Source organism: Xenopus tropicalis, chromosome 9 (assembly GCF_000004195.4).
Source record: "Xenopus tropicalis strain Nigerian chromosome 9, UCB_Xtro_10.0, whole genome shotgun sequence".
In the NCBI taxonomy this organism is placed as follows: Eukaryota; Metazoa; Chordata; class Amphibia; order Anura; family Pipidae; genus Xenopus; species Xenopus tropicalis.
In genome coordinates this window covers 83,970,487-83,991,461 of record NC_030685.2, presented here as the reverse complement: position 1 = coordinate 83,991,461, position 20,975 = coordinate 83,970,487, and the positions used below count along the sequence as shown (strand labels likewise).

The 20,975-nt window shown below is 44.8% G+C and overlaps 1 protein-coding gene across 7 annotated transcripts; it reads right to left on the bottom strand.

The window, feature by feature from the left end:
• Positions 1–1,255: 1,255 nt before the first annotated feature.
• On the bottom strand, positions 1,256–20,927 carry atg9a (autophagy related 9A). 7 transcript variants are annotated; one of them, XM_012970949.3, is made up of 18 exons: positions 20,797–20,927; positions 18,785–18,905; positions 16,814–16,931; positions 16,405–16,601; positions 12,768–12,925; positions 11,619–11,662; positions 10,312–10,376; positions 9,680–9,835; positions 8,263–8,404; positions 5,660–6,408; positions 5,288–5,441; positions 4,590–4,769; positions 3,867–4,112; positions 3,602–3,774; positions 3,224–3,341; positions 2,820–3,027; positions 2,139–2,275; positions 1,256–1,982 (listed from the first exon to the last, which is right to left on the bottom strand). In XM_012970949.3, exons 5-18 carry the CDS (start codon positions 12,868–12,870, stop codon positions 1,977–1,979), a joined length of 2,481 nt encoding a protein of 826 aa, XP_012826403.2. In that variant the 5' UTR covers positions 12,871–12,925; positions 16,405–16,601; positions 16,814–16,931; positions 18,785–18,905; positions 20,797–20,927; the 3' UTR covers positions 1,256–1,976. The 7 variants fall into 7 exon arrangements, with proteins under 7 accessions (XP_012826403.2, XP_012826401.2, XP_012826402.2 ...); XM_012970947.3 differs by lacking the exon at positions 16,814–16,931 and having other exon boundaries at positions 20,787–20,927; XM_012970948.3 differs by lacking the exon at positions 16,814–16,931 and having other exon boundaries at positions 18,785–18,902; positions 20,787–20,927.
• Positions 20,928–20,975: the final 48 nt, after the last annotated feature.

Sequence of the window (20,975 nt, the reverse complement as noted above, 5' to 3'; positions counted from 1 at the left end):
TAGCAAGCTATTGTATTATACGGATGTCAGTGGGCATTTACATTAAAGCTGATCTTATTTTTGTAGTTTCAAGGGCTATCGGGTTGCTAGGGTCCCACTTACGCTAGCAACCAGGTAGTGGCTTGGAAATCAAAACAGGTGTATAGGAGAATGCCTGTTAATAAAGATTAGGAATAGAATGTACAGCCTCCAGGAAGCATATTGTTTTTGTTTGCAGGAGGCAAAATCCCTGATGAGCTTTTCTATAATAAGTTAAACCTAAGCCTAAGTTAAACTTTCCCTTTACAAAGGATTCATGTGACAGTGGATTTTCATTAGGGCTGTGGCAGTGTTCAGTTTATTAACCCTGCAATTTGCAGAGCTTGACTACTGTAACCTGCTACTAATCAGCCTCCCAATCTCTCCCCCCTACAGTCTATATTAAACACTGCTGCCAGAATTCTCCTCCTCTCACCCAGGAGAGTTCAGGCCCCTCCCCTGCTAAAGGCCTTATCGTGGCTCCTATTAAACAGAGAATAGTTTACAAACTTCTTCTTCTAACCTTCAAAGCCCCCCATTCCTCTGCCCCTCACTCCATCTCTTCCCTTGTGTCTCCATACATTCCTGGCCGACTCCTTCGTTCCTCGCAGAGCAACCGTTTGGTTGTGCCCCCCACTAATACTGCTTTTCCCGCCTTAACCCTTTCTGCCCTGCTGCCCCTCACATTGGGAATGCCCTCCCTGATTTCCTCTGGAGAGAATCCTCCCTCAGTCTTTTTAAAACTAAACTTAAAGACTCCCTATTGGAGCACTCGCCCAGCACCTGATCTGGGAATCAGCACTTATATTGTAGTGTCACCCACTGTGACCTACAGCACTTATATTTGCCTATTTGTGTCTGTAAGTTACCCTCCCATATAGATTGTAAGCTCTATGGGGCAGGGACCTCCATCCTCTTGTGTCTTTGACTCTTAACTTGTTGCAACTGTATCTTGTATTTATTTGTGTTTATTGTAATACTTTGTATTTATCTTATTAACCCCCCTATTCTGCTGTACAGCGCTGCGTACATAAGTAGCACTTTATAAATAAAGATATACATACATACATACATTGAATGAGTCCCTTGAAAGTGGCATAATTATTATCTAGATAAATATAACACTTCAGAACTATACTGGCACCACACGGGCAGCCCAAAGTGGCACAGTCACTCAGAACCAGCCAGGAAGTAGGAGCCAGCCGTGACCATGAACACTTAAAGCACTTCCAGGCAGTACAGATAATGAGTCTTTAATTAGAATTATACAGTGGTACAAAATAAGCAATATACATTTTCTATACAAAACATTTTCCCTCATTTCAGTGGTACAAACATGGACACACACTCGGCAATGACAGGTTCCCTTTAGGGCAGGAGGGCCCCATACAGGAGCCTTGCAGGGTTAATATAAAGCTCTTTCCATGCACGCACAACCAAGATCATTATGAGTTAATGTGAGGGTCTCCCCAGCAAGGGCTGAAGGTAGAATAGGGGAAAGGGGGCTCTTACTACTCAGTATTCCTAGGGAGAGTCTCAGTGCTGCACAAAATGAATGAACAGTGATTTTCAACCTGTGCCGCCCCCCCAGATGTTGCTGAACTACAACTTCCAGTAGGAGAGCTATAGGTTTAAAGGTTACTGTGACAAGACATGTGCAAAGGTTTTAATGCTACCTCAGTGCTATGTATCCTTTGCTTCCCACACAGGTGACTATGTTTATACTCCCTCCCCCCCGGTGAATGACGAGCATATGCATCCATACGCAAGGCATCAATATACACTGTGTATTTATAATTAGAGCTAGAGGAGAAAGCGAGGGCCAGCAATCACACACACACTCATAATATGTTCCAGCTTCCTCAGCCTTGTCTGATCAACAAGTAACAACAGGATGGACAAGAGTACAGTACACTATGGAAGATCTCTCTCTCTTCCTTAGGATCTCCAGGCAGCACCTATACCTGCAGGGAGGAGAAGGGTTAAACGCTAACATTAGATATATAGTAATGATTTTACTTTGATATACAAATATTATTTATGAGTAGGCTTTTACCCTTGACCCCTAGGGACTCCGTGCATCCCTAGCACATATAACAGTAACTCTATAGAGAAGTTACCTTCTGAACCTGCGGAGGGAGCTCATCTTCAGACCCTTCCTCTGGCACAGTTTCCGGGTGTCTGCTGGGCTGTACATCCTCGCTCCACCCTCCCATTGGCTGTCGAGCCAATGAGGTTCTTTGCACAGACCCAAGATCTGAATAAAGACACAAATTCAATATACAGATCCACATCATTGTTAAAAGAAAAAAAAGAAAGGACCATAGGGGTCAGGTGTACAAAACACAACTTGTGCCTTTTTAAAAATTTTTTTTACCCATGGTGCAGTGTGTTTAGACAGCAAACCGCACTGATTACAATCACACAAACCTGCATGACTGCATCAGTGTGCATCAATAATGCCATTTGGGTTTGATTCCATTTGTGCAAGAAGAAGCATCCATAGGGGCAATTACTGCCTGCTCAAGTCAGGTGTACAGAGTTTACCTGTTATATAACCTGTGCCTTTTCTCCTTTTGAATGGCTGCCCACAGCAGGGTGTTTATATAAATGATAGTAATCTTTCTGAAGCATATTTTACCAGTGAAGGGCAGCAGTATATTATAGTTTAATTACTTGGATACATTTTCACTTTTTGGTGTTACTTTTCCTTTAATTAGGAAAATATAGGCCTGATTTCTTGCACAGACAGAAAGCCAATTAAACTAAGACAGGAGGGCACGGTGGACAGAGTGCGGTACCTGTGCTGGCACTAAATCTGTGTGTGCTGAGTGGAGGTAGCCTCTCTTCCCAAACAGGGGCAGCAGGGGAGGGGCAGCTGAGTGAGGATGGCACGTTAGACGTAGTGTTTATAAGGCCATCGCCCTGTGAGCTTTCTCCGCTTTCATCACTTTCCTGCCGGTGCCAGATGTGCCGCCCCGGTGCCAGGCGCGTGTGCTGCTGGTGCAACTGTGGGGGATAAAGAACAGATTTTTACTCAATACTGCCATTATGATCCTTTGTTATAGTTCCCATACAGTTACCGATTGCTATACAGAGCTTGTCTCACAACAAGCCCAAACAACTGTGGCTATGTGATGGCAATACTCTAGTAGCCATTTTGGAGCACTTTCCCCCCACGGGGGTAAGAGTCTAAAATACTTACCTCGTGCATGTACAGGGCGTGCAGGCTCATTTCAGTGGATGCGTATTCAGACAGGGTGCCGCTGTTCATGGGGCCCTCCCACACATTGCTGCCAAAACTGCCATTTCTGAAGTCAGTGCTGCAGCAAATAAAATGTAAGATAAATTCCATAAAAGTGAAACATACTGTACTACAATCTTGGGGTACACTAGAATAAACGGCGGGGTTCATGCTGCCTCCACCTGTGTTTAATCTGAAATCAGCTTTTTCTGTTTGTGTGACTCCCCCCAACCACACAGAAGAGCAAGTATCCATGGCATAGATATTTTTGGTATCTGTGATACATTACAGGTCACTCTTTATATAACATTTTGGTCTAGGTATATAACATCTCCTTACCCGACTCCACTCTGGTTCTGCACTGGGTGACAAGACTGCTGAGGGGATAAAGAACGTAAAGCAGAAGCCACCTCTGATGCAGCAGATACATGAGGAGAGGCCAGAATCTCAGAGTGAGCAGGGAACCCTGCAGGGGACACTCCAGAGAACATATTCCCCATCAGGCTGTGCGGCTGGAAAACAAGAGAACAGCTAAAGGCTGGATAGAGGCAGAGGGTATAGACTGGCAGGAATCAGCTGCTGTACAATAGCAAGGAGCACACACCTCAGGGTCGGACTGAATAGAGAGGCCTGAGCACTGCAGAGGATGCATTAGGCCAGCGGGGTGTTTCTGGTTGCTGACAGTGCTGTCTCGCTGAACTCTCTCCCTTAGCTGGCTCAGAAAGGCTGTGCATTCCCTAGGAGGCTGCCAGCGAGGGTTGGTAATAGCAAAGTGCATGAGCGAGAGCTCCGTCTTCCCATCCTCTGCCTGTTGGTACACGGACGCTTCAGTCTTGCCTGCAGACATCCACTGTAAGAGACCCCATATAGAATGATTTACAGAGAGAAAATACACACTGCCTATACATACATTATTGCTCCACAGATGTACAGTGCAGAAACCCACAACGGACACTCATCAGTAGAACTCCCCCAGGGTAAGTCATTCCCTAGTACTTACTGTGATTCTCTGGACTTGGGATTTCATAGGGTGGTGGTGGGACCAGGGCTTGGACTCAATTAAAAGGTGTTTTGAAATGTTGATGAACTACAAAAGCTATTAAGCCACATACAAACAAATATAATACTGGTGCTGGGGTGGGGCAGTGAGGTTAGTCTATTAACTTCCAGGGTTACAAGTTGCTCATCACTGTGATAATCAGTGTTTACATTTCTAAACCATGCCACATAGCTGCATTGGCCAAGACCACTGCTGTTTGACTTCAAGCCAGCTGTATGGGAGGCTGCTTTGAATGATCAAACTCCAATTGGGAGGTGTTCTCCTTACCGCGGGATTTCCATGCTGACGGACATCCATTTGTGCAAATGAGCAGGTATCTCCCACTCCTATCACCTCCACTGTGAAGTTTCGGAAAAAGTCAATAATCTCCAGCGATTTGGGGCGGAGGCAGAAAATCAGGACAAGGGGTGTTAACAGCGGACTCAGAAGTTCTTCTAGGATAAATACCTGCGGGCAGCAAACAATTGTTAGTTTATCCGCAACATTCATACTCTGGGGGGAAAGTGGGTAGTAGAACCCAGTAAATCTGTCTTTATGGATAAATAAATTATTTGTGCCTATAGGATGTAGATGTCAGCAAAACACTGGGGTGCCTTGGGATCATGGCCATTATCAGTGAGGGACAGGAAGTACATTAATGAGGGGTCTTGTGGCCCCAAGAGATGGGAAGGTGTGATGCATGTGGGTCACAAATCATGTAAGGCTTGAAGGGGAGGGGTTTGGGTGGATCAGGGAGGTGCATTTTGGCATAATGGGTGTGGCCAGTGAGCATGTGAGGGATAACTATGTTAGCGTGGGGCTTTTTATTTTCATTGGGGACCCAACTCTACTTATTGGCAGGGCCCTCTGCTATGGGGGGCCAAGTGACTGGTGGGCTAAATAATTTGGGGAACCAAATTATGATGGTGACCCTGCTAGGAAAAAATTGGTCCACTAATAAGATGGAGGGGAATTGTAAGACTCACTGCCTTGTATTGGAAGAGTTGTGAAAACTCTCCGCGTGTCTCTGCACGGTGAGCGCTGCGCTGCCAGTGGTCTGGCATATAATGGATATGGGCCAGAATAACACGGAGAAGCTGCTCAGGGCAGTACACCAAGTGCTGGTCAGGGATGAACGACCTGGGGGACATAGAAAGTCAGTGGATCAGAACATTGTTACATACAGACAAATTACATCTCTGCATTCCGCTCAAAGAAGAAATATACAAGAAACCAGTAAAGAGATAAAATCCCCCTTGCAGCCCCCTGTATAATATATGCCTCCATATTGATTAAGCTGAGACTCAATCGCCCCCAGCATTATACTGCTTTAGTCTTGTTGATAATGAAATCCTTACCTACAGACTGTCACTACAACTCCCAGCAGGGTGACAGCACTCAACACATGTTCCACTGCCAGCACATCCTCATCATATACAGTAAGTGCTATCAGCACTGCCAGTATAGAGCCTGCGAGAAAGCCCAAGTGTTTGGCAACTACAGCCAGCAGCGGGGAGAGGAAGCAGTTCATATACTTGCTAGCTGGCTTATATGCTCGGCTTAGCCTGGCTTGCAGCTGATGATCCAGTTCATTAAAATGGCGAAGGTAGCAGCGACCATAGAGGGACCAGCAGCGTGCTCCTAGACTGCCAGGCTCCCTCCGAAGCACCTCAGTGTAGCTGAAGAAGGCATAAAGAATCTGCCAGACTATTACAAGTGGGCACAATACCAGATTGGCAAGCCCGATCCACAGGATGCGCTGAGCCAGCTTTTCAGACAGCTCCAGGCGGGCTCCTGCGCGCTTATACTCAGGCTTAAGGCTCCATTCATTTTGGAAGAGGCAGCCCGGGCCCCAGAAAAAAATCAGCTGGAAGTTGTACTTGAGGCCTCGGGTGTAGAAGACAGTGTTGCCCAGCAGGGGGAGCCTGTGCTGAAGGGGCAGCAGGTTCTTATTTACCATGGCTACCATATAGTTCTTGAAGCGCAGGATTCTGTGAGACACATCAAGTTCCGAGAGCTCCTTTTTGTGAATGCAGATTTGGTGCTCTTTCTGGATCTGTACAATGCGGCTCTGAACCTCCTCCCAGGTGTAATACGGAAGGTCTGACTGTGTAGGAGAGAGGCAAAGGCAGCGGGGAAATGAGATAGTTACAGTAAATGGATACTTTATAGAAGGAAATTCTCATATATGGTTTTGCCCACCTACAGAGGGAAGGATAAGTGGGTGCAGCCTGAACAAGGTCATTTAGAGGAGCTGTAGCTCATACCTATATTTGTTCTGTAAAACAACTGGATATGTTGCACCACACAGAGAGCTGAACTGGCTACTAGTACAGGCTTCTGACTGTCAGTCTAACAACTAGATCACAGGCAGCTAATAGCTGAATACATGGTACAGGTATGGGACCTGTTATCCAGAATGCTTGGGACCAAGGTTATTCCAGATAAGGGGTCTTTCCGTAATTTGGATCATCATACAACTCCATAAAATCAATAAACCATTAATTAAATGCAATAGGATTGTTTTGCCTCCAATAAGGGGTAATTATATCTTAGTTGGGATCAAGTACAGGTACTGTTTTATTATTACAGAGAAAAGGGAATAATTTAACCATTAAATAAACCCAATAGGGCTGTTCTGCCCCAATAAGGGGTAATTATATCTTAGTTGGGATCAAGTACAGGTACTGTTTTATTATTACAGAGAAAAGGGAATAATTTAACCATTAAATAAACCCAATAGGGCTGTTCTGCCCCAATAAGGGGTAATTATATCTTAGTTGGGATCAAGTACAGGTACTGTTTTATTATTACAGAGAAAAGGGAATCATTTAACCATGAAATAAACCCAATAGGACTGTTCTGCCCCCAATAAGGGGTAATTATATCTTAGTTGGGATCAAGTACAGGTACTGTTTTATTATTACAGAGAAAAGGGAATCATTTAACCATGAAATAAACCCAATAGGGCTGTTCTGCCCAATAAGGGGTAATTATATCTTAGTTGGGATCAAGTACAGGTACTGTTTTATTATTACAGAGAAAAGGGAATAATTTAACCATTAAATAAACCCAATAGGGCTGTTCTGCCCCAATAAGGGGTAATTATATCTTAGTTGGGATCAAGTACAGGTACTGTTTTATTATTACAGAGAAAAGGGAATCATTTAACCATGAAATAAACCCAATAGGGCTGTTCTGCCCCCAATAAGGGGTAATTATATCTTAGTTGGGATCAAGTACAGGTACTGTTTTATTATTACAGAGAAAAGGGAATCATTTAACCATGAAATAAACCCAATAGGGCTGTTCTGCCCCCAATAAGGGGTAATTATATCTTAGTTGGGATCAAGTACAGGTACTGTTTTATTATTACAGAGAAAAGGGAATCATTTAACCATGAAATAAACCCAATAGGGCTGTTCTGCCCCAATAAGTGGTAATTATATCTTAGTTGGGATCAAGTACAGGTACTGTTTTATTATTACAGAGAAAAGGGAATCATTTAACCATTAAATAAACCCAATAGGGCTGTTCTGCCCCCAATAAGGGGTAATTATATCTTAGTTGGGATCAAGTACAGGTACTGTTTTATTATTATGGAGAAAAGGGGAATCAATTTTAAAAATCAGAATTATTTGATTAAAATGTAGTCTATGGGAGACAGAATTTCCGTAATTCGGAATAACAGATCCCATACCTGTACAAAAAATAAAATCACAATTTTCTTGGATGTCCTATCAGAGACTGTTCTGGTTTTGCCAGTTTGGTTAAATATAGTCAGCAGTATTGGCACATGTGTGGCCAGCTGGTCTGTGTATCAGCCTACAGCAGGGTGTGCTTACTTTATGTGCTGCTATTTCACAACAGTATATGCAATAATGACAACAAATACCCGTTTGCCCTATTTCTATATCACGGAGGGTGTTGCCCATGGCCTTTATATAGTGTTATTACTCACCATAGGGATGCGCAGAGCTTGTATATAGAAGTTGTGGATCTCCCAGTAGCAGCAGATATTATATATAAATTTTATGAGTCGGTGAATCCAGAAGACTCCAGCAATAGCCAGTAAACAGACGAGAAACCCATTTTCTTGTATTCTGTGGCAAACATAGATGGGGTAATGTCAGGTACAGCTATCATTTACCTGTAAATACCCTTTGGTACTAAAGCAATTTAATTGCAACAAGTATGGCAAGAAGAGTGTTTAACCATGAACAAAATGCAGTGGTGCAAAGAGCAAACCTGCACCAGCCCTCTGTAATAACCCCAATACCCACCCAGTGCCTGACTATTAGAAAATCCTGAGCTTTGCACCCTGATAAGCACTGGGCACCTTATACTAACTTGTCCAGAGGGATCTCACTAATATTCAAAACAGGCCCTGGCATTTCAACTATACAGAGGCACAAACAGCCCCCCACAGGCCCAATAAATAGTTACTGTCTATGCATCTTACAGCAGCCCCTCTGGCCAGGGCCGCCAGCAGGGGGGCACAGGGGGGACAGTCGCTCTTTAAAGGGGGCCCAGCCATGATACATTTTTTTTTTTAGCTTGGGCCCCCTTTAAAGAATTACGTGCCCTGAGTTGCCAGTACGCACGGGGCGCAACTGTATTAAAGTGTGCAGCTGGGAGCCGAGGGACAGACACAGCCGAAGGACGGAGGAAGCGGGCAGAAACAGGAGGTGCCTCGGGGGAGCTGCAGAAAGCTGTTGGTCGCTGGTGGGAGGATGCTGGGGGGAGCTGGAGGATGCTGGGTGGGATGCTGAGGGGGGGAGCTGGAGGATGTTGTGGGATAACTGGAAGATGTTGTGGAGGATGCTTGGGGGGGAGCTGGAGGATGTTGGGGGGGAGCTGGAGAATGCTGGGGAGGGGAGCTGGAGAACGTAGGGGGGAGTGGGAGGAAGCAGTGGGGGAGCAGGAAGCAGCAGGGAGTGGGCCATAGTATGAGGACCCTGGGCTGGCATCAATGCAAAACGTAACACCTGGCTACCAATGTTTTAGGGGGAACCCTGGCTACCAACGTTTTAGGGGGCCCTGGCTACCAATGTCTGTGTTTCCTTTGTACTGATGGGAGGGGTCACTGGGGGAGGGGCCATTGGGGGGCAGGGCGTGGGAGGAGAAGGAGGGGGCCCATAAAATTTTGTTGTGAGGGGCCCCGTGATTTCTGATGGCAGTTCTGCCTCTGGCATTTGCCAGAACCCACAGATTGCCAGTCTAGGCCTGGAGGAACCTGCTGGGGATCAAAGCAAATGCGCCTGGGTTTTACATCAAACATAACTGCCATTAAAAACTAGAAATTCCTGGAAGATTCTTATGAAATAGTTTGTGGTTTAACTTAACAAGACCAATCCATCAGACTGACGGCAGCTTACCTGTCTCTGCAGACCCCAGGGGGCAGGAAGGCATCAGGAAGTGTCACCTTGACGTGGTCACTCTGACTGTGGTTCACCATCTTGTTGGCAAAGAGAATATCATAATCCACACAGCTCACCAGTAAGGTGGTAAAACTGACAATAAAGATGAACTGCCTGCGTTGGGAAATGGAGACACTGATTAGGAAGTGACAAGCAGACTTGTATGTGTTGATAGAACTCAGTGGGGACCCCTAACATACATATATTTTACTAAAGGGAGGGGGGTACATTATTCCCAGTTTAAAGTCTAACAGACAGAGACAACCAGATAGCTGACTGGCAGAACACGGTATAGTAGTCTAATACATTTAAAACTATACAAAATAAATAATAAAGACCAAATATGACTATGAAGATTTTCATTCATCCAGGTCATGGTATATCTAGTATAAATAAATCTAAAGCAACTGGACTTGTTAAGTAACAAGTCCAGTTGCTTTAGATTTATTTATACTAGATAAAGACCAAATAATTATTTCCACTTATTATAAAGTTAATTTAAAGCTGAACACCCCATTTAAATACAGTAAATGTGTTTTTAAACAAACACACCCCATGCTATACAAGCAGCAGGGCCTGAATATACTTACAGCAACTCGAAGATTTCTCCAATCAGCATACAGGAAAAGCCGTTCTTTTGGTGCAGATTGTACACCTACAGGTTCTGAGTCAAGGGCAATAGCAAAACTATATGAAATAACACAGGTAGAACATAGTAAAGGGAAGATATTAGTTTCATAAACAGTGTGGGAGAAAACCCATGCAAACACGAGGAGAGCTACAAACAGCTTGTGGATAGTGCCCAGGCTGGCATCAAAACTTGAACCCCAGCCAATTTTAACAGTTTTGTCAACCACAGAGACAGGCCTGGACTCAGATTCAAAATAGGCCCTGGTATTCCAAGTACATAAAGGCCCAAACAGCCCCCCTGGCATTCCTAGTACCCAGAGGCACAAACAGACCCCCCCCCAGCCCAATAAATAGTGACTGTCTGTGGCACGTTACAGCCCCCCTGGCATTCCCAGTACCCAGAGGCACAAACAGCCCCCCCAGCCCAATAAATAGTGACTGTCTGTGGCACCTTACAGCCCCCCTGGCATTCCCAGTACCCAGAGGCACAAACAGCCCCCTCCAGCCCAATAAATAGTGACTGTCTGTGGCACCTTACAGCCCCCCTAGCTTTCCCAGTACCCAGAGGCACAAACAGCCCCCCCCCAGCCCAATAAATAGTGACTGTCTGTGGCACCTTACAGCCCCCCTGGCATTCCCTGTACCCAGAGGCACAAACAGCCCCCCAGCCCAATAAATAGTGACTGTCTGTGGCACCTTACAGCCCCCCTGGCATTCCCAGTACCCAGAGGCACAAACAGCCCCCCAGCCCAATAAATAGTGACTGTCTGTGGCACCTTACAGCCCCCCTGGCATTCCCAGTACCCAGAGGCACAAACAGCCCCCCCCAGCCCAATAACTAGTGACTGTCTGTGGCACCTTACAGCCCCCCTGGCATTCCCAGTACCCAGAGGCACAAACAGCACCCCCCCAGCCCAATAAATAGTGACTGTCTGTGGCACCTTACAGCCCCCCTGGCATTCCCAGTACCCAGAGGCACAAACAGCCCCCCCAGCCCAATAAATAGTGACTGACTATGGCACCTTACAGCAGCCCCTCTGGCATTTGCCAGAACCCACAGATAGCCAGTCTGGGCCTGCACAGAACTACAAAAAACCTGAACAACAACAATGGAGGTAGCACTTATTACATAACCCGGTGCAGGGAATCTGCAAAGGGACGTAAAATGGTTCAGGTCTGGACCAAACTCATTAATACCACCCATTAGTTCCTTGCTCTGCCCTGCCTGGCTCTGAGCTTTCCACAAAGAATAATGTTCATAGGATACACGAGAGAAGAAGAGGTCGAGGTTTTCTATGTGATGCCAGGGAGCTGGAGAGACAAATAAATACATGATTACTTGTATGTAACACAGTATTTTATACATGGTAAATGTAGAACTGCATCAAGGAATACTAGTATCTCTTAGGTCATTGTGTCCACTTATACTCTATACTCTTCTGGAGCATCTGCCTCAACTAATTGCTTCATGCTATTTGGCTCTCCGTGTACAGGTCTGGCCTTGGAGTCAAAATAGGCCCTGGCATTCCAAGTACACAGAGGCCCAAACAGCACCTATCAGCCCACTAGTGACTTTCTGTGGCATTTTAAAGTAGCCCCTCTAGCATTTGCCAGGACTCACAGGTTGCCAGTCCCATGTAGAAGGACACAAATATCCAAACCTTTGGATCCAGTTTAATCAGCAGTAAAGTTGGTCTGCCTTTTGCCACTTACATTCCTAGTAGCAGAAGGAGAAGCAGAAGGATGCCACAAGCGCTACATAAGATATAGCACTGTGCTCTGTATTTATTCAATAATAAATATACTTTATATGGATATGGGCTTGCACACAAAATGCCAAAAGGAGAATTACCCCGACGTTTCAGCAAAAAAGCCCTTTTCACAGGATTCCCCTTGAGAAGCTTTTTTTGCTGAAACGTTGGGGTAGTTTTAATTTTGGCAATTGTATCCGCTACTCTGTGTTCTCTTTTCTCTTGTGCACAACTTTGGTGGTATGTATTGCATGAATATGTTACACTGTATTAATATGTATTGATAAGTCAAAAAGGTTGAGGAGACCGCCTCATACGTATGCAAATAGACCAAAGGGATTCTGGGAACAAATTCTCCTAAAATAATCCCATTTCCATGGGTTTATCCTATAGGCTAAAGCTCCCCCACTGGGTTTTTAAAACAGAAGCCAGGATAATAGCTGATCAGATTCCCAACTACAGACCAGTTTTGCCTTTCTTGGTCCTTTAGGAGCCTTAAGGAATTTGTTCCCAGAATCCCTTTGGTCTATTTGCATACGTATGAGGCAATCTCCTCAACCCTTTTGAGGGTTGAGGAGGTTTATTTGCAACAAATCTTTATATAATTTGATACTGTTCCCTAGAGTGCCCTCCACTGATCAACATTATTGTACAGATATACCCACATTTGCTGCCCTCTGGCACGTGTACCAGCAGATCATCTTCCCCCAGCGGCGAGTCAGTGTAGGAAGCCTCCAGCCTCTGGTATGGGGTGTCGTACATAGCCATCTTCTGTGCAGCCTTACTTTCCGCCTTCAGTCTTCAGAGGGAGCAGGGTCAGAGGCTGGAAGAAAAGAAGGCTGAACATGTAAATGGGCCAGGACATTCCCAGCTGGAATGACACATACTGAGGATTTGTAAAAGTTGAAATGTCTTTCCATTGTTTGTGGCCAGTTATGTAATTAGAAAACAGAGGTGCAGTCTAAATATGCCCCATGTATCGTCCCAGTCAACGTTAATGACAGTTCTACTGACCAGTAATAGGGGCAATAAACACCTGGCCAGAGCTGGGCTTGCATTCTGCCTATTATTTTAATGGGGAACTCCACCCAAACACAACTTAAGCTTTGTGAAAACAGTAAAGTAAACATAATAACAACTTTGAAATATACATCAATTTAAAAATATGCAGCCTTTTCATGATTTTTAATGTAATAATATGGTTTGGAACAGTTCCCTAAGCCCCGCCCCCTGTTCCCCTGCTGACCTGACTACTTTGTGACTCAAATAAAATGTAACAGTCGCCTGTCCCTCAGCCTTCAGCCTGCCTCCTCCCAATCCCACAATTCCCTGCTCATGTGATTTCAATAAGGAAAGGAACATCCCAGTGCAATGCATTGTGGGTTATGTAGTTCCTGTGTGCTGTCTGTAAGCTGTGGAGAAGTTGTAACATCAGTGTTTTAGTCCCATCTCCCCTGCCAGGATTTCAAATGATGCAGAACATGAACTGTTTTGCAGCTGGATTTCAGCATATAAAATGGTTTTATATTTTTATTCCTATTGTTTGAAGGGACAGATTACAGTGATAGGGATATTAGGGGTTTCTGTGTTGTGTGGGGCCCTGTAACAATTTTTGGTTTGGAAGCCAGAGTTCCCATTTAAAGGATAAGCAAATCATAATCAGTTAATGATCAGCATTGTCTATTTCTGTAGCCAAGACAAATAGCTGCTACTAATAGCTCTGTGTGTCTTCACCCTTATGGCTACTAAAACAGACAGTGCTGATCATTTACTGATAACTGTCTCTATGTGTGTTTAGCAGAGGCAATTCTCAGTATTGTCTATGGCAGGGGATTTTCTGGCGTTTAGTAGCCGTGACAAGTAGCTGCTACTAGTAGCTCTGTGTGTCTTCACCCTTACAGTAGACTAAAAACAAACTTACTGCTCTGATAACCCAAGCAAATAATCTATAGTATTTAAGGTTATGTGTATATTGTGATATATATTTAGAGATGGAAGCGCGTAATAATTTTAATAAATAAAATAATAAGATAAATAATAAGATAAATAAAATAATTAAGATTCCCTGTGCAAAATAACATGCTGTTATGTGTGACCCTCTATATCAGTGATCCCTAGCCGGTAGCTCAGGGGCAATATGTTGCTCCCCTCTCCCTTTGATGTTGCTCTCATTTTTTAATTTCTGGCTTTACTCCAAGCAGAGCCTCCCATTGGCTAGATGTTCACATGGGGCTACCAAATAGCCAATCACAGCCCTTATTTGTCCCCCAAAGAACCTTTTTCATGCTCATATGGCTCACCAACACTTTTTACAACTGCGTGTAGATCACGAGTAAAAAAAAAAAGGCTGTGGATCCCTGCCCTATAATATAACTGAAAAAAGTGAAAGCAAACGCTACTACTGGACTTTGTTCAAGAATCTTCCACAGGCCTGCCACTAATGAAACCTGATTACTCCATGCATAAACTCACTGGGAAAGATAAGAAGTCTGACCTTTAACAGATAAATGCACCATGGGTAAGAGAAAGAGCAGTGTTGCAGGATTGGTTAAAGGAAGGGGTAAAGACTTGGCAGTCTGGAATGGTGGAACTTGGTTTTTTTCAAGGGTAAGACCTTCCTTAGCTCATAAAAGGTTACAATTAAATGAAAGCATTGCCATATTGGCCATAGTTCCAAATATAACCAGGGTGGCCATAAAGTGTTCTCTACCCATCTCATTCGAATTGACTTTCTCTGTGAGCTTCCAGGACTAGCAAGCAGAGCATTTCCCCTTTAAATCACACCCGACTGGTTTTTATATTAGGTCCCCACAGTTTGGAACCTCTGGTCTAGATCAGAAGTGAGCAAAGTCAGCCAGCAGGATTCAGAAAGGAGGTGAAATGAAAAGGTGGGGCCTTCAGTTCTATAAATAACCATATAACAGATTCAAGTGGAACTCTGGGAGGAAGAACAAGAGGAGTGAAATCTCTATCACTTCAGCAACATTGATTTGTACAGCTCAGTCTCACTTAGTCTGTCCCTCTGAGAATCCAGAATCATTCTATAATGGCTTTTTGGTATGAAACATGGACCCCTTCGGACTAATTCCATTAGCAATCTCCTGCTGGGTAAACAGAATTCAAGCTTTTTCCAATATTATCTGTACTTTCTGTTTTTAAGCTTCTCTCTCTCTTCCCCATGGTCAGGCCCCTACTGAGACTCTAATCAGAGGGTTCTACAACTACAATTATCTTGAATGGCTGGAAATAAGCAGTTGTCAAAGGTCCACCAACCTGCTTTTCACTGCCCAAAGAGATCAATGCACAGGAAATCTCCTCCATATGGTTTCTTAGGGTAAAGACACACAGAGCTACTAATAGCAGCTAATTTTCACGGCTACTAAAATAGACAATACTGATCATTTACTGATAATTGTGTGTTTTAGCATAGGCAATTCTCAGTATTGTCTATGGCAGGGTATTTTCTGGGGTTTGGTAGTCATGGAAAAGTAGCTGCTACTAGTAGCTCCAGGGTCGGACTGGGCCACTGAAACACCGTGAGAATACCCGGTGGGCCCCGGCCCTGTTGGGCCCCAGCAGCCCATATCCCACCCTGATGCTGCTTCTCCTGGCCAGCAATGTCCTCCCCTGATGTGTTTCACAGCATTCAGGGGAGGACGTCAGGTGGGGGGTTAGGGGGTGCACGGTGGGGGCCCCTGCAGGGCAAAAACCCTGGTGGGCCCTTCACCCCTGAGTCCGACCCTGAGTAGCTCTGTGTGTCTTCACTCTTAGGTAGAACCAAGACCTGCCCCCCTTTCTGGGCCATGCAAAAAGCTGCAAAGAGTGGCTCATACCCCATAAAGTCTGAAAACCTCTGCTTTAGGGCTCTGGCACACGGGGAGATTAGTCACCTGCGACAAAACTCCCTGTTCGCGGGCGACTAATCTCCCCGAGTTGCCTTCACCTGCCATCCCACTGGCGAAAACTTCGGCAGCAACTTCGGCGATTTGTGCGAAATCTCGCCGCTGCGTGTGCCATCCCACCGGCAACTTACATTTTCGCCGGTGGGATGGCAGGTGAAGGCAACTCGGGGGAGATTAGTTGCCCGCGAACAGGGAGTTTTGTCGCGGGCGACTAATGTCCCCGTGTGCCAGAGCCCTTACTGAATCCTGAATTCAACTGAAGCCAAGAACTGGAGCGTGCAGAGATAAATCACAGTTCCAGAGAAGCAACTGGGTTAGGTCTCCCAACTCCCAGCTATTCCCAGTAGCCCACCCTCCTCTATGCTCATAAGGAAAGTAGGGCAAATGAATGAGCTCTTACCTGGAGTGCAGGAATAGCCACTCGTTCATATCTTTAACCCAACACACATGAGACAACAGCAGCTTGGGGCTCCGCGGTGGCACAGAAATGTAGTGCTGGGGGGCCTTTTGTCCTTTCACCATCTCCACTGCGTCCCCTTCCTCTGCACAGGGTCACATTCAGCAGCGAAGTCTCATTCAGGGGGCATCATATCTGCACTGCAAGGGAACATTAAAGTTAACTTTTATTATGTTATAGAATGGCTCATTTTAAGCAACTTTTCAATTAGTCTTCAGTTTTTATATTTTATAGTTGAATTATTTGCCTTCTTCTGGCTCTTTCCAGCTTCCAAATGGGGGTCACTGACCCCGGCAGCCAAAAACTATTGCTCTGTGAGGCTACAATGTTACTGTTAATTATTATTACATACCTCTCTATTCATCCCCTCTACTACTTATATATCCGTCACTCTCTCAAATCACTCCCTGGTTACTAAGGTAAATTGGACCCTAGCAACCAGATATCTGCTGAAATTCCAAACTGGAGAGCTGCGGAACACAAAGTAAAATAATTAAAAAAAACTGCCAATAACAAAAAATGAAGACCAATTGAAAATTATTTCAGAATAACACCCTCTACATCATACTAAAAGTTAATTTAAAGCTGAACAACCCCTTTAAGAGACTGTAGGCTAAGCCCTATTGAGCAGGGGCTTAACCTAGTGTAAATATGTGTATGCTATGTGTATATTTGATGCATACACCCATCTATTGTACAGTGCTGCAGAGTATGTTGGTGCTTTATACATATGTGTATAAGTCTTATCAATGACCAATAAGGTTTTGGATGAACTTGTGTCTAGTAAGTACATTCTTTTTATATTTAGATGAGTGCAATTCATTGGCACAGTATTGTTTTTCACATGTCCCATTTAAAATATCATGAATTCTGGGAGTTTTATTTTGTTGTATATTTGCATTTGAAAAAAAGGAATGTAGAAACAGACTGGTGATTTATGATACATAAATGTCTAATCAATCAAGATACATTGACTATGCTTCCCTAAACTGATGGGTCTTTAGGGAGGGAAAGTTTGGAAGGAAGGGGAGAGTCTAATGGCTTAAAGGCAGAGTTCCAGAGGCAGGCAGAAGCCTGAGAGAAGTCTTAGGGCTCTGGCACACGGGGGAGATTAGTCGCCCGCGATTTAACTCCCTGTTCGCGGGCGACTAATCTCCCCGAGTTGCCTACCCCTGCCATCCCACCGGCGAACATGTAAGTCGCCGGCGGGATGGCAGACGCGGCGGGGCGATTTGCGGAAATCGCCGAAAAAGACTCACTGAAATCGCACAAGTTTCCTCTCGAGACAACTTTCGTGCCGCCGCGTATGCCATCCCACCGGCGATTTACATTTTCACCGGTGGGATGGCATTTAGGGGAGATTAGTCGCCAGAGACACAGGAGATTTGTCGCGGGCGACTAATCTCCCCGTGTGCCAGAGCCCTTATACAGCAAATACCAATGCATTCACATAATAGAGCTGTTCTAGATCTACATTCATTTATACAGGGGATTATATGAAAGTGAAAGCAAAACTGAAGTGTCTCTTAGAACCAGGAATACAATACTTTAGTTAACTTCCATCCCGCTCATTTTTTCCAATGCTGAATTTGTAAACTGTCGTTATGTTCTACTGTCTTAACCACCCACATGGTCCTGCTCCGCCAGCAGCAGCCCCAGCAGTTGTTCCAAATCCTGGGGGTGGGAGTTGGACGGGGCAGGCAGGGGGTTGTGCTGGGAGTTGAATGGGGTAGGCAGGGGGTTGTGCTGGGAGTTGGACGGGGTAGGCAGGGGGTTGTGCTGGGAGTTGGACGGGGTAGGCAGGGGGTTGTGCTGGGAGTTGGACAGGGTAGGCAGGGGGTTGTGCTGGGAGTTGGACGGGGTAGGCAGGGGGGTGTGCTGGGAGTTGGACAGGGTAGGCAGGGGGTTGTGCTGGGAGTTGGACGGGGCAGGCAGGGGGTTGTGCTGGGAGTTGAATGGGGTAGGCAGGGGGTTGTGCTGGGAGTTGGACGGGGCAGGCAGGGGGGTGTGCTGGGAGTTGGACGGGGCAGGCAGGGGGTGTGCTGGGAGTTGGACGGGGCAGGCAGGGGGTTGTGCTGGGAGTTGGACGGGGCAGGCAGGGGGTTGTGCTGGGAGTTGGACGGGGCAGGCAGGGGGTTGTGCTGGGAGTTGGACGGGGCAGGCAGGGGGTTGTGCTGGGAGTTGGACGGGGCAGGCAGGGGGTTGTGCTGGGAGTTGGACGGGGCAGGCAGGGGGTTGTGCTGGGAGTTGGATGGGGCAGGCAGGGGGTTGTGCTGGGAGTTGGACGGGGCAGGCAGGGCACCCTCTGACCATTAATACTCACCATAAGGTGATCGGCCTGTCTGGAACCTTCACCGCTGCTCTCTAACAGCCCTGCTTCTCATATTACTCTCTTTATTATATCACCCTGAGTGGCTGCACCTCTCTCAGCCGTGGCTTCTCTGCTGGGGAGAAAACGAAAGCAACGGTTACACAAGGCCACTGCAAACACTGAAACAACAGATTAACCTTTGTCTGCTCGTCAGTTTCACATACATGCATTTATATATAGAAATATACGGGTGTGTGTAACAGAACTCTCACATTTGTTTATTTTATTATTAATATATTAAGGTGCATCATTTATTATAAGCAGCACCATAGGGACTGACATTATTCTATTGGTATATGTACATATAATATATATATATGGCACCTAATTGGTTTGTACTACTCTAGTGACAGGCATAAGTACATATAATATAGTATATATAGCACAATAGGGCTCTATATTATTTCAATAAAAAGCATGTGTACATATAATATAGTATGCATAGCACCTAATGGATGTCTATTATTCTACTGACAGGTATATTTATATACAGGTATGGGATCCCTTATCCGGAAACCCGTTATCCAGAAAGTTCTGAATTACGGAATGGCCATCTCCCATAGACTCCATTATAAGCAAATAATTCTAATTTTTTAAAATTATTTCCTTTTTCTCTGTAATAATAAAACAGTACCTGTATTTGATCCCAACTAAGATATAATTACCCCTTATTGGGGGCAGAACAGCCCTATTGGGTTTATTTAATGGTTAAATGATTCCCTTTTCTCTGTAATAATAAAACAGTATCTGTACTTGATCCCAACTAAGATATAATTACCCCTTATTGGGGGCAGAACAGCCCTATTGGGTTTATTTAATGGTTAAATGATTCCCTTTTCTCTGTAATAATAAAACAGTACCTGTACTTGATCCCAACTAAGATATAATTACCCCTTATTGGGGCAGAACAGCCCTATTGGGTTTATTTCATGGTTAAATGATTCCCTTTTCTCTGTAATAATAAAACAGTACCTGTACTTGATCCCAACTAAGATATAATTACCCCTTATTGGGGGCAGAACAGCCCTATTGGGTTTATTTCATGGTTAAATGATTCCCTTTTCTCTGTAATAATAAAACAGTACCTGTACTTGATCCCAACTAAGATATAATTACCCCTTATTGGGGGCAGAACAGCCCTATTGGGTTTATTTAATGGTTAAATGATTCCCTTTTCTCTGTAATAATAAAACAGTACCTGTACTTGATCCCAACTAAGATATAATTACCCCTTATTGGGGCAGAACAGCCCTATTGGGTTTATTTAATGGTTAAATGATTCCCTTTTCTCTGTAATAATAAAACAGTACCTGTACTTGATCCCAACTAAGATATAATTACCCCTTATTGGGGGCAGAACAGCCCTATTGGGTTTATTTAATGGTTAAATGATTCCCTTTTCTCTGTAATAATAAAACAGTACCTGTACTTGATCCCAACTAAGATATTATTACCCCTTATTGGGGGCAGAACAGCCCTATTGGGTTTATTCAACATTTAAATGATTTCTAGCAGACTTAAGTTATGGAGATCCAAATTACAGAAAGATCCCTTATCTGGAAAACCCCAGGTCCCAAGCATTTTGGATAACAGGTCCCATACCTATATAATATAGTATATACAGCACCATAGGGCTATATATTATTTCAATAACAAGCCTGTGTACCTATAATACAGTATGTATATATCACCTAACCATGGATGTCTGTTATGCTACTGACAGGTATATGCCCATGTAATGTAGGATATAGAGCACCCCAGGAATCTATGATTGGAGTGACAGGTAACTTAACCCTATGGGTCCCTACAGGTATATGTACCACACACACACACACACACACAGTATTATAGCAATAACAGATATATATGTGAATACAGCATATACAGCCCAGCCGGGCCATACCCTTCTCTCTCACTGAACCAATACGAGACTCTCCCCTTATTTCCCACCAACCTTTATTTACCCGACAGTGTCAGCAAGTGACGTTTCTTGTCCGGTCTCGGTTACCGGGGTACAGCGACCCTTAGTGCCGCGCCTCTAGCCCAGTCACGGCAGCCACGGCAAGTCATTCAGGAGCCCTGACAGGAGCATAAACCAATCAGCAAAGAGGTTCCGCCCACTGGGCGGTGTTCGAGCGAATCG